Raw genomic sequence first — 11,895 nt, 5'->3', positions numbered from 1 at the left:
CATTCCTGCATGTCGTTGCTAGAATGAATTAAGTAGCATGAACAGTGTAGCATGCTATAGTGTTCATGCTAATTAATTCATTATATGAACACTGCGTAAGATGAACAGTGTAGCATGATCTTCCCGCCAGATCAGGTACAATTAAAAGCTTAAAATGCATTGAACCGGTCAGACCTAATAAAATAAAAAATAAAAAATATTTTTTTAATGTATTTTATTCAAAAAACTATAGTTCTTATCAAATGTATTTCATACGTGATGAAAATGTAGATGGTTTAATGAAGTAGTAAAAAATATTTTATATAAAGTATTATTTATTTCATGATATAATAATGATAGTTAAATCTATAATATTTAAATTAAAAACCATCAATATTAATATATTTTTTTTAAAATTATTTTATAACCTCAATTTTAAAAGCAGTATTAACCAAATATATTAAACTACTTTTTATTCAATTTCAATTTCAATTTCAATCACGGTTTTAACCAAACACCTATTTTTTCAAACCAATCTTAACTAAAAATACTTTTTATAAAATATTTTTTTTCAAATTACAACCACAATATCAAACACACTTTAATTGAACAATTGGTTGGGTTAGAAGGGCTAACCAAACATGAAAGGAAAGAGAAAAGAGAGAACAAGGAATATAAGGAAAGAAAAGGGAAAACAAGCTATAAAGCTCCATCGTAGATTTCTTGTTAACACACCATACAAAAGGATTTTCGTTGCATAGACAATGCCAATGCTTACAACAAAGATCATCATCGAAGAACGAGATTCATTGCACGTGTTATTAAAAGATGATAGGTTTGTTAACGTATTAGCGCGACATGCATGTATAAAAAAAATCATTTTTTTATTTTTAATTTAATTTATGGTTTTTCAATAACTTTTTAATTTAATTTATAGCTAGGTTCAATCAAGGTTAATAGAACAACGACAACATTGACCTAAATAAACCTACCAAAAAAGATGAGGGAAAAAGAAAAAAATGAAACAAAAAATAAAAAAATAAAGACAATCAATCTAAAATTGATAGGCACTTACTTGTTCATTGCCATATTAACCATGACACGAGGTTCAAAGTATGCCTAGTTTATTAATATCATTCTAGATTCTTCATTTTATAAGTTATTAATATTATCATATATCTAAATTTTCATCTTACAAGTTATTGCCACCACATCTACTTAAAAATTTTATTTCACAAATTAATAAGATAAATATCTATTCAATTAACTCATACCAATAAATTAATTTAACTCATACCAATAAATTAATTTTGCAATCATTCACAGTAAAGTAAATATTTTACATGAATATCTTTATAAGTAGGTTTGCGATCTCAAGACTTACAATGTAAATATGTTAGATATATAAATACTCAAGAATCATAAAGGTATTGACACAATATATCCACACACATTCTCTTACATTTTTATTTCTTTTTTTTATATACATTATTTTCCTTGAACACTTTGCTAATCAAGGCATTAAAGAGTCTTTTATATTGTACAAGGGACTGGTTTTGTAGATTATTAATTCAATCTTAACTCAAAAAAATAATAAACTCAATCTCATTAAACAATTATTAAAAGACCAAGTTCATTTGAAGTTTTTTCTATTAGTTCAATCCAAAATAAGAATCATTAAAAATAACTCCTCATCAACCTCATGATTACAAAAACTGAATCTTCAAACCTTTCTTCTATATAGCTGTTAAGATGAAAACAAATATATAATATGTAGTCAAGTTTGAATTTAAAACTCAAAATAAATAAAATAATTATCATTAAATTATAAAAATAAATTTTATAATTTTAATATAAAAACTTAAAACAATAAAGATCAAATATGGAAAAAAAATTCAAGAACCAATTTGAAGTTTTCCTCGCCTTTTGAATGGTAAAAATAAATAAATAAATTGTGTTTTATGTTCATTTTGATCCTTGCTCTTACAATATTTTTAACTATAATCTAAATTTTTATTTTGTAATATTGATATTTAATTTAATGTTAAAATATTTTATGACACATTAGATACACTAGATTAACACATCATATATATTAGAGCATGCAAATCAAAATAATTTTTAAAATATGGAACAATGAAGATATAATTTTGAAGGAAGAAATTGAAAATAATTTAAGTTCAATGAGTGTAGTGTAAAAAATAAAAATTTTAAATACCTAAAAGTGAAAAATTAACTATAAACAATTAAACAATGGTCTGAACAATAAATTGAACGAGAGTAAAGAATGCAGTGAAACTTATATTACATCATTTGACATAACTTATAAAAAAATAAAAATTTTCCTTTGAATTATAATATAAAAGTCTCATTTCATAAATAACTTATAATAAAATTTATTTAAATTAGAAGTTTGGTTAATGAAAATTATTCAAAATATTTTTTTAAGCAAGATGGTACCATATAGAATCCACAAATCAAAAGTTATTTTTTAAAAACAAAATTCTGATCTAATTTAATAAAAAAAATTCTTCAGGTCAATCAAAAGTTATTTATATATAAAAAAACCTTTGTAACTTTTCTTGGAGTTTAAAAAAATTAAAATTAAATTAATTTATAACAATCATACAAAAAATACCATAATTTTATTTCTAATATCATTATGAATAGTTCTCCGTTGTAACTATATTTCAAGATAATTGGGATTGTATATTATTCAAGATGGAGAAATTTTGAGAATATACTTAAATAATTAAACATTTAATAGTGAAAAAATAAAATATTTATTCACAGGTTAATATTTAATAAAAATGCTAAAAAATTAAAATTGAAAAAGCGAGCTCACACCTTAATTTTTGAAAGTGAATGTCAAATTGGAATTTTTAGAAAAATATTAGGTGAAATGTATAACAACAAAGTTGTGGTAGGTGAAATGTATAATAACAAAATTTACAGGGATGAAAATATAATTTACCCACTTTTCTGAATAAAAATGATGGTATGAATAAAATTCAAGCCGGACGTGGCAGCTTGGAGACGCGCCAGCAGAGAAAGCGCGAAACTTCTAAAATAATTTTATTTTATGAACCTCTCATAAACATTCCACAAAAATATAACAGGCCAGTCCTATAGATGGCATTTGTGCTCTTTTAGCGTTGAAGAAATCCGATCAAGCAAGCTCCAAGCAATGGCGAGTTCTCGTGTTCTAAATCTTACTAGAGCTCATCGATTGGCCCTTTTATCTTCACGAAGATGGTTATCTTCATCCGCCTTGGTTGAGGTCAATCCCGGGGAGGTCGGCATGATCTCTGGCATTCCGGAGCAACACCTTCGTAGAAGGGTGAGTTTATGTTTTGTTTACTATTTTTCTCTCCTTGTGTATTTGGATTATTTGTTTTTCATTGACATTTGTACTTCTGATTTATTTGTTTGTTGGCTGTGGAGAATACATAAAGAAAACAATCGAATTCATGTAGAGGGAAAAAAAAAACTACTCAATGAATCGAATTCATGAATCTCTGCTATTGGGAACTTGCAATCGGAAGAAAGGAAGACGATTATAGCTGTTGATATCAGTGGTGTTGGCAGCTCTGTGAGTTAATATTCAATACGATGCGGTTTATCCAAGATAGCTAAATTCAAGTGACGTGTCGTTTAACATAGCGGATTGGTTGGCATCGGCGTGTCTGCGGTTCCAAGTTCATGGCGATACTGAGCAGTGGACGACTTGTTTTCTTCTCTAAACCCTCTTCCTTACAAATACAATATAGAAGAAGAGACTGTTTTGTCAAACAGAATTTCTTCTCAGCTTCCGCAAGAAGTTGAATCACTAAACCCTAATTAGCTCCTAGTTAACAATCGCAAAGAGGAACTTAAATTTTTAAGAATTTTAGATGAATGAAGTGAATAAACAATGACTATCACTATAGCTACGTGCTTGTATTTTTTTTTTCATTGTTGAAATTGGGTTTCCCTTCTTCTTGACCCTCATAGAATTTGAGCTCATTGGCTTGCTATGGGGTTGATGAATTTCAGGTAATAATCTATTCACCTGCTCGAACGGCAACGCAACAGGGCTCAGGGAAAGTTGGCAGATGGAAAATTAATTTCCTGTCTACACAAAAGTATGCATACCTTGTCAATTACTCAGTTTCATGCTTTACATATATTTCTTCTACTAAATAAATTATAGGGATGAAGTTCTTGGATTCTGACTTCATTTGATCTCTTTTAGTCCCTCCTATAAAGATCCGTTTGAGATGCGTCGTGGTGAATTCTTTTCACCGACACCCCATATTTTTAGCTGTAAATTTGACAATTCTAGGATGCGAGTAAATTATCTTTAAGTATTTTCTCGATGTATTGGAAGACATTTTACCCGTGTAATTAATGATTTGTTTGCGGCCAATTATTGTAAGCATCATACGGTATATGCATCGTATAATATTAACTAGTTATCATACTTTATCCAGGTGGGAAAATCCTTTGATGGGCTGGACTTCTACGGGAGATCCATATGCCAATGTAGGTGAGGCAGGGCTCAGTTTTGACAGTGAAGAAGCTGCAAAGGAATTTGCTGAGAAATATGGTTGGGAATATGAGGTAATTTCCTCCTTAGCCTGTACTTCTGCTGCGCATTTATAATTTTTCTAATTTTTTCATTGTGCATTCACAATTAGTAATTTCTTTCTGTATGGAGGTTCCTAATAAATATGTTAAAATCACAATGGTACCGCATTTTACATTATCTTGATTCCTATATGATTATTGTATCTCAACGACAATGTTTTCAGTTTATCGATTCCATTCGGCCTATCTCTGAAACATTTGAATCATGTGCAGGTCAAGAAACGTCACACCCCTCTTCTAAAGGTTTGTATCCCCCATTTCCGTATTCCCTAGGATGAATAGTTCCTTTCTATAGAAAACCAGGGTGGTTTCGGTATCTTTCTGCTAAATATTTTCCTATTAATGTAAATTTTAAGACCCCTCTACTGAGAAATCTTAACTTAGTCGTATAATTTATCAAAGGATGGAGAGGGATATTTCACAGCAGCCATTGAACTTGCTTTGAAAGTTGCATGTGATATATTATCACTGCCCGGTTTTATCCTTTACATTCCCCCCTGCTCTTATTTTCTACAATCTATATGGATAACACCTCAATTCCTAAACACAATAAATACTAAAAAATAAAGGCTATCATACAGCCTCCAGAGCTGTTGGATATATATAAATATCAACCATCCTTTTCTAGACTTGACGACTTGACATCCAGTTGACTTTCTTGCGTGTTATGATATTTAAGAATGATAGTCCAGGATTAACCAGTTGTGAACCCTTTTTCACTATCTCTCCATTTATGATTGTTTTCTTTACCCCATTGCAGCCTAAATCGTACGCTGACAATTTCAAGTGGAAGGGCTCAGCAAATTAAGAGCGAAATTACCACAGTTATTCATACTGGCACTTGAAAAGATGTAAGCATATCCTAATTATTATTATGTCTAATATCTGTGTATATGTATCATATATATTGCTGTCTATGCGAATTAAAACTATCGAACTTTCTGTATGGAAGATACAATACTTATGCTTGTGTTGTAAGTATCTTCTTTTGCTTAGATGAGATTCTGGCAATGATATTTAACCACCACTTGTCCTAGAAGAGACAAACCGAAGGGGAAGAGAAGATCTTATATACACTTTAGACATTCATTGAAGAGCTGACCAAATCTACTTATATTTGACGTCTTATGTGTACATCTTAGTACGCTGTCTAGTAAGCTACCGTATACAAAAAAAACATTCAAGCATTGGTTTTGGACTGAAAATCCTTTCTGCCACGAGTATGGAACCTCCAACTAAAGAGGTAATCCTTGGACGCGCAGGATAATTTGATAACATCACAGAAAGTAACGATCACATTCTTTGTCCCCTTGTTGCACCATTCTATCCTCACCCAGCATGAAAACCCATTTGAAGATTCTGGCACTCTTAAATCAGAAAGGTGAAGCTCCACCTCCCCGCATATCCTCTTGCATGACCTGCCTGCAAAACTTCCATCGCCAGTCATCATCGAGTCAAGCCAGGAACATTCTGGCTGACCCACCATTTCTTTGTAAGCAGAATTTGCTAGCCTCACTTTGTTGTTGGAATCAGATATCACTGTTGGCAAGACCTGAGACTCAACTTCTTCCTCGACTTCCTCTGGCTTCTTTGGAACTCTCACCAGTGGGATGAAGCTTGGGTCTTCACTGATGCAGGCTATACTTATGCTTGAGCCTACCAGTCGAACCGGTTGAGGTGCTATAACATTGTTGGTGGGAGGTACCTGTAATTGTTGCAGGAGATCCTTCTCTTCCGGAAATTCAGCCACGGTGTTTAAATCTATGACCTTGTCTCTATTTGGTTCCAGGCAACTAGGCTCAGGAACTGCTGCTTGGTTTGCAACAACAGTAACTGTTGTAGGACTCTGAAGAAGTGGAAGTGTTACTAGATTTGATGACATGGTAACTGAATTTTCCAAGCCGCTATTGACCCCAACCAGGTTTGGAACAGGAAGCTGGGGAATTCCATGAACAAAACCCTGCAAGGAGAGATGTTTGGCTGGGGATGTTTCATGACTAGGAGAAGAAAGGCCCAGCAAATGGGTTCTTGGCCTTTTGATGTTAGGTGGTGACACGACAGCTCTACCTCTCTTCCTGGTTCTGGTAGGCCTAGCTTGCATTTGTGGCCAAAGGGTCCTTAAGTAAGGAGATTCTCGGATTTTCTGAGACATGGATGAACTCTCATCCATTGAACTCGCAGAACCTTCAGGCCTTGGAGCTATGGGCCTATACCTAGACATAATTTCAGCTGTTTTTGCTGTGTTGGAGCAAGGGCTCAGGGTCTTGATCATGGTGGCTCGTTTCACGTTGTGCTTCACTGACGGTTACCGCGGCTTCTCAAGCGAGAGGAGCCAAGAAGCCTGGGTGATTTAGAAGAAAATGCAGAATGATTTTCTTATTAGCAGAGATGCGTAGAGTTTAGAGGGAGGGGGGTATTCTGTTCGCAGAGGGATTGATGGGTTTTGGGCAGTTTTAAGGGTGGTTTTTGACCAATGAAGCGAAGAGGCAGCATGAATCGAAGAGGCATGGAGGTTGACACTTGGAAATTGGACTGTGGGTACGTGTTTGTGAAGTTCAGAGAAAGGGACATGTGGGATTAGGGTATGTTAGTGGGCTCCATGCATGCTTACACATATCATGGAGAGACCATGGCCGTTGACAACTGAGCACCGAAGTCAGTTTTAGGACTTCTGGGTTTTCCCTCTCGCACACCAATTAGAGCCCTCCTCATTATAACGCGTGTGGAGTTGGCTGCCATGCGTGGATACACCTATCAGGATTGGTCTGGCCATTTTTGTTTTTGGTATCGGTTTTACCAATAAGGCCTCTTATATGGGTCGGTTATTTTTGGCTGCCATACATGTGTCAGCTCATTACAATTTTGTACTGCATGCAAAGGGATGGGTTAAATTCTGATGGCAGTTGAAATAATATTTCTTTATTTTTTAAAATTAAAATTAAAATTTAATTTTAATTTCGAAAAAAAGGCAAATAAAATCACACGTGGCTTTTGAGCAAGAATGTTGCTAAAACGTGTTTGCCCTTGGAAAGTGTGCTCCTTTTCCTATTAACCCCGTAGCCTTCTGTATGCCAGTAGATATTAAAATATATATATATATATATTTATTTTGAATATATATATATATATTAAAAAAATTTATTTTGATAATACTATATTAAAATAATACAAAAATATTAAAAAAATATTTTTTTTAATTTTCAACAAACACGCAGCATAATCAAATAAATTCTTCGTAAAGCTAGTCGTGGCCACTGGGCCCCAATAGCATCCAGCTCCCCAGGTGAGAGAAATGTTAGAAAATGTTTCGAACGAGAAAAATAAATAAATTAGAGAATGATGTCGAGGACCGTTCGCCTGTGCATGGTAGGGGTGTCTGTAGCTGTGCGGAAGTGATGACAACAGACACAACAATAATCAAGAGTTCCTTTTATCAACACTACGATTGTCCAGAAGGATTGGCAGGAAGACATCGTAAGAGGGACTAGGCTTGTCTTCCATGTTAAAATATAGTTTAAACTAGTTTATCGGTCGTGCTCTCTATAGTTTGAAAATATATATATGTATATATCTAAATTATTAAAAAGTTTTGATGTTATTATTATCAAACTATGTATGATGATTTAAACTTGAAAATACTTAGAAAATTTCTATGCAACTATTTTGGCTAGCATGAGTTTTAAAATAAATGATATAAGAATTGTCTCCATCTTGTAATCCAAAAATAAAGATTAATATAATACTAAAAAATAAAATAAAATAAAATTTTCATGTTAAATGGTAGAATTGAAAAAAAATATAAACAAAAAGGGAAAGCTTTTATTATATTATAAAAAAATACAAAATTTATTTATCATTAATTTAATATTGAATGATAAAATTAAATAAAACATCATATTAAAGAATAAAAATAAAAAATAGCCAAAAAATTAAAGAAAATATAATTTTTATATTAACTGATATAATAAAAAATAAAAAACTTAAATGATCAATAAAAAAACTTGTAAATATATTAAAAAAGTCCAAATATAATCCTAAAAGAGAAGCTCAAGTGTTCCACACACCTAAGGAATTTAATTACTTCCATTGAGTTTGAGCCCTATTCGCTTCAACAAATAAGTTACAACATGAATTCATTAACCTAATATTTAAAATAATATATCAAATTGTTTCAATGCTCATATGAATTAATAAAGTATTAAAATCAGAAATATTTATAAAATAAGATTTTTTAGTACTTAATAATAAATAGGTCAAACATCTTTTTAGATAGTTCATTTCTTTAATATTAAGATCAATTTTATTGATGAATACCTTTGAATACTTGCAAAAAATTCTTTGATAAGGTATTTGAGAACCCTCCAATAATAAAATCACCAACTTTGTATAGAAAAAAAGTGATAAATTCACTTAAATAGCTTTAAATTCTAAGATTTAGATTGTTCTTGTGTTAAATTTGTATCTTTTTAATGTAAGAAAAAATTGCCTATTATCTGGTAGTATAAGAAGTATTTATAGTCCTTAATCCTTGTATTTTTTCTTGACTAGATAAGCTGAAAAATAATTTCACCATGACAATATTTATAAAAAATAAAAATATTTCTTACACAAGTATCGATAGAAAATAATATCTTTTACATAATTATTATCAAGAAAGGATATTTCTTACATAAAAATTAATAGGAAAGAAAAAAGAAAAGAACTTAGCACATGTTTTTGAACTTAGAAAATAGGTCAAGATACATCATTTAAGGGTTGGGCTCAGGTTGTGTGACTAAGCCTATAAAAAAATATCGGGATGCCCTGTCCATCTCTCTTCACTCGAATCTTTGAAAATGGCCAAAAAATTTTATATTTGTAACTGTTATGAGTTTAATGTCAAATGGAAGAAATTTATAATATATTAATAGTTGTAAATCTTTTTATTAGATTGATAATTAATTTGAATAATAACATTTTATTAAAAAAATAATTGTTGTGATTAGTTTTGGTTTTCCAGCGACTTATCTCTCTAGTGCGTAATAATATAAGCTAGAATTAAAAAAGTTACGACATTATTTGTGTAGTTTAACAACAATTTTGTTTTTATATAGATCATGAATAAAGGAATTAATAAAATATTTTCTTGTGGGATTTTTCTTTAGTATAATCAGGTTTTGAATAATTATATATAATTTATGTGTATATGTTTGATTAGTGGTTAATTGTAATCTAGTGATTTTTTTTTATGGAATAGATGCTGTCGAATGATGTCAATTTTTGTCCCATTTATGTTGTCGCTTGGTTTGCATGAATTTTGTACAACAAATTAATAGCGGAGCTTTGTTTGAGGTTTATTGAAGTCTCGTGCAAGACAATTTAAAATGGTGAGTACATAAATTGGTGAGATAATATTTGAGATTGATTATTTGATTTGGTAAAGCAAAGTAAAGGATGTTCTAACAACTCAAGGACTTGATATTGTTCTTCGAGAGAGCAAACCTGCACAAATCCAAGGCAACGATGGGAACTCAATTTAGGAGAAAACAGTGAGTAAAACTTGATGGACTTTGGTTCTACCTTGAGGTTAAATACAATGTACTAGGCAACTTGAGGTATATGGAAAAGGCTGAAGAGTATTTATACTTACAAGTCATTGACAAATCATGGCTTGTTTTTTAAGTAGGATCTGTATTCCTCGAGAGTGGATGAAGGAGTGCACAACCATGTTTCAAGATTTAGTAGGTTGATGTCATAAATAGTTAATGTCGATATATATTTTGTAAGAATTTAAATTGATTTTTTTTTTACAAAGATCTATTTTAATTATGATAAAACTTGATAAATAATTGTTTTTGAAAACTATCCAACGACACTCCCAAAGAAGAAGAAGAAGAAAGTTCCATCTAGCATAGCTAGTTGCAGAAGATGAGATGTACATTATAGCTTCGGTAGCATTTCATCCAATCACAAGATAGACCATCTTGGCCTTCTTCGGAAGGGCCATGTTTTGCTTGCTAGCAAGTAGCTCACGCCTTCTGTTGTCCTGCTGCTCAGAGCGGATGTCTTGCAGTGTAGAGAGTTGACTATGCAAGCATTGATGCTCTAACCTCAAGATCCTTTCACCCTCCTGGCGACTACTTCTTCACGCGTAGCCGCATCCTCTAAGGCGTTTATATGGGGTTCATAACAGTATTGGGTTTTGTTGCCGTCATCACTCTACTTCCAGTTTTTTCGAGGCCAGACTTTAGGAGCGTAGCCGCATCCTCTAAGTCGTTTATATGGGTTTCATAACAGTATTGGGTTTTGTTGCCGTCATCTTCACTCTACTTCCAGTTTTTTCGAGGCCAGACTTTAGGAGCTTTCCTGCTGCGCTCTTCTTCGGGATGGGCCTGTCAGGTGTGGCACCTATTTTTCATAAGCTGATGCATGACAAGAACCGATCTGAGGCCCTCCAAACCACACGTTTTGAGATCCTGATGGGAATCTTGCATGGAATTTGAAGAATTGATATTCGTACGCCACAAGAATTCCTAAGCGATGGAAGCCAGGCAAGTTCGGCGTTGCCGGGCAGAGTCACCAGCCTTTTCACTTGTTGATGGTTGAGGTGCTTTTATACACGCTATCAAGACGGGCTAATCTACATCAGCTGGCGGGACTCGAATGATTGTTAGAAATTAAGGAGCAAAATGGCTTCAAGTATTATAAGGTTGAAATAATTTGAAAGAAAGCTACTGCTCATTTGTTAGTTAAATTGTAAGTGCTGATCGACATCCTTAAACTAATATTGTCGATATCCTACCGCTTGAGAGCTGATTAGGGGGTACCGAATGAATCCAAAACGTAAAAAGGTACCGAATGAATCCAAAAAGTAAAAAACAACTTCGCTGCTTTCATTGAGAGTCGAACTCAAGACCTCCCGCTTACTAAACGGGTGCTCTAACCAACTGAGCTATGAAAGCTCTCTGCGAAACCTTTATTATAAATATTTTATTATTTGTATTTTTAATAGGCCCCAGCTCAGTACGGCAGTGGTCTGGCCACGTCCATTTTTAAATATATGCGAGCTTTCTTATGCACTCGCAGTTAGAATATGTCCTTTGTGGTAAAAGGAGCATTTCTATTTTTAATTTATTGTGTTCCTCCCGCTCTATATTTCTTAAAGTTTTTATTAATAAACAACGCTACCCTTGTATTTTATTTTGGATGAATCACGGATATATACACATTATTTGAAGTTTAAGAAGCAATATATATATATAAAGTGAGTTTTTAAAGAATTAAACTATTAAATTATTCCTTCAAATA

At 32.4% G+C, this 11,895-nt stretch overlaps 2 protein-coding genes and 1 non-coding gene across 3 annotated transcripts; 1 reads left to right on the top strand and 2 right to left on the bottom strand.

Moving 5' to 3' along the window:
* The first annotated feature begins 3,076 nt into the window (after window positions 1–3,076).
* Window positions 3,077–5,644, top strand: LOC105120551 (NADH dehydrogenase [ubiquinone] iron-sulfur protein 4, mitochondrial-like). Its single transcript, XM_011018804.1, has 5 exons — window positions 3,077–3,319; window positions 4,015–4,103; window positions 4,452–4,581; window positions 4,822–4,851; window positions 5,369–5,644. Exons 1-5 carry the CDS (start codon window positions 3,167–3,169, stop codon window positions 5,414–5,416), a joined length of 450 nt encoding a protein of 149 aa, XP_011017106.1. The 5' UTR covers window positions 3,077–3,166; the 3' UTR covers window positions 5,417–5,644.
* A 121-nt stretch (window positions 5,645–5,765) lies between these two features.
* On the bottom strand, window positions 5,766–7,528 carry LOC105120550 (uncharacterized). The gene has a single exon (XM_011018802.1). It carries the CDS (start codon window positions 6,878–6,880, stop codon window positions 5,789–5,791), a length of 1,092 nt encoding a protein of 363 aa, XP_011017104.1. The 5' UTR covers window positions 6,881–7,528; the 3' UTR covers window positions 5,766–5,788.
* Window positions 7,529–11,475: 3,947 nt separating this feature from the next.
* On the bottom strand, window positions 11,476–11,549 carry TRNAT-AGU (transfer RNA threonine (anticodon AGU)). Its single transcript has one exon. It is a non-coding gene; the product is annotated as a tRNA-Thr (tRNA).
* Between the last annotated feature and the right edge of the window lie 346 nt (window positions 11,550–11,895).

The sequence above is a fragment of the Populus euphratica genome, unplaced genomic scaffold, assembly GCF_000495115.2.
Source record: "Populus euphratica unplaced genomic scaffold, PopEup_1.0 scaffold6.1, whole genome shotgun sequence".
Classification (NCBI taxonomy): domain Eukaryota; kingdom Viridiplantae; phylum Streptophyta; class Magnoliopsida; order Malpighiales; family Salicaceae; genus Populus; species Populus euphratica.
This window is presented reverse-complemented; position numbering and strand designations above follow the sequence as displayed.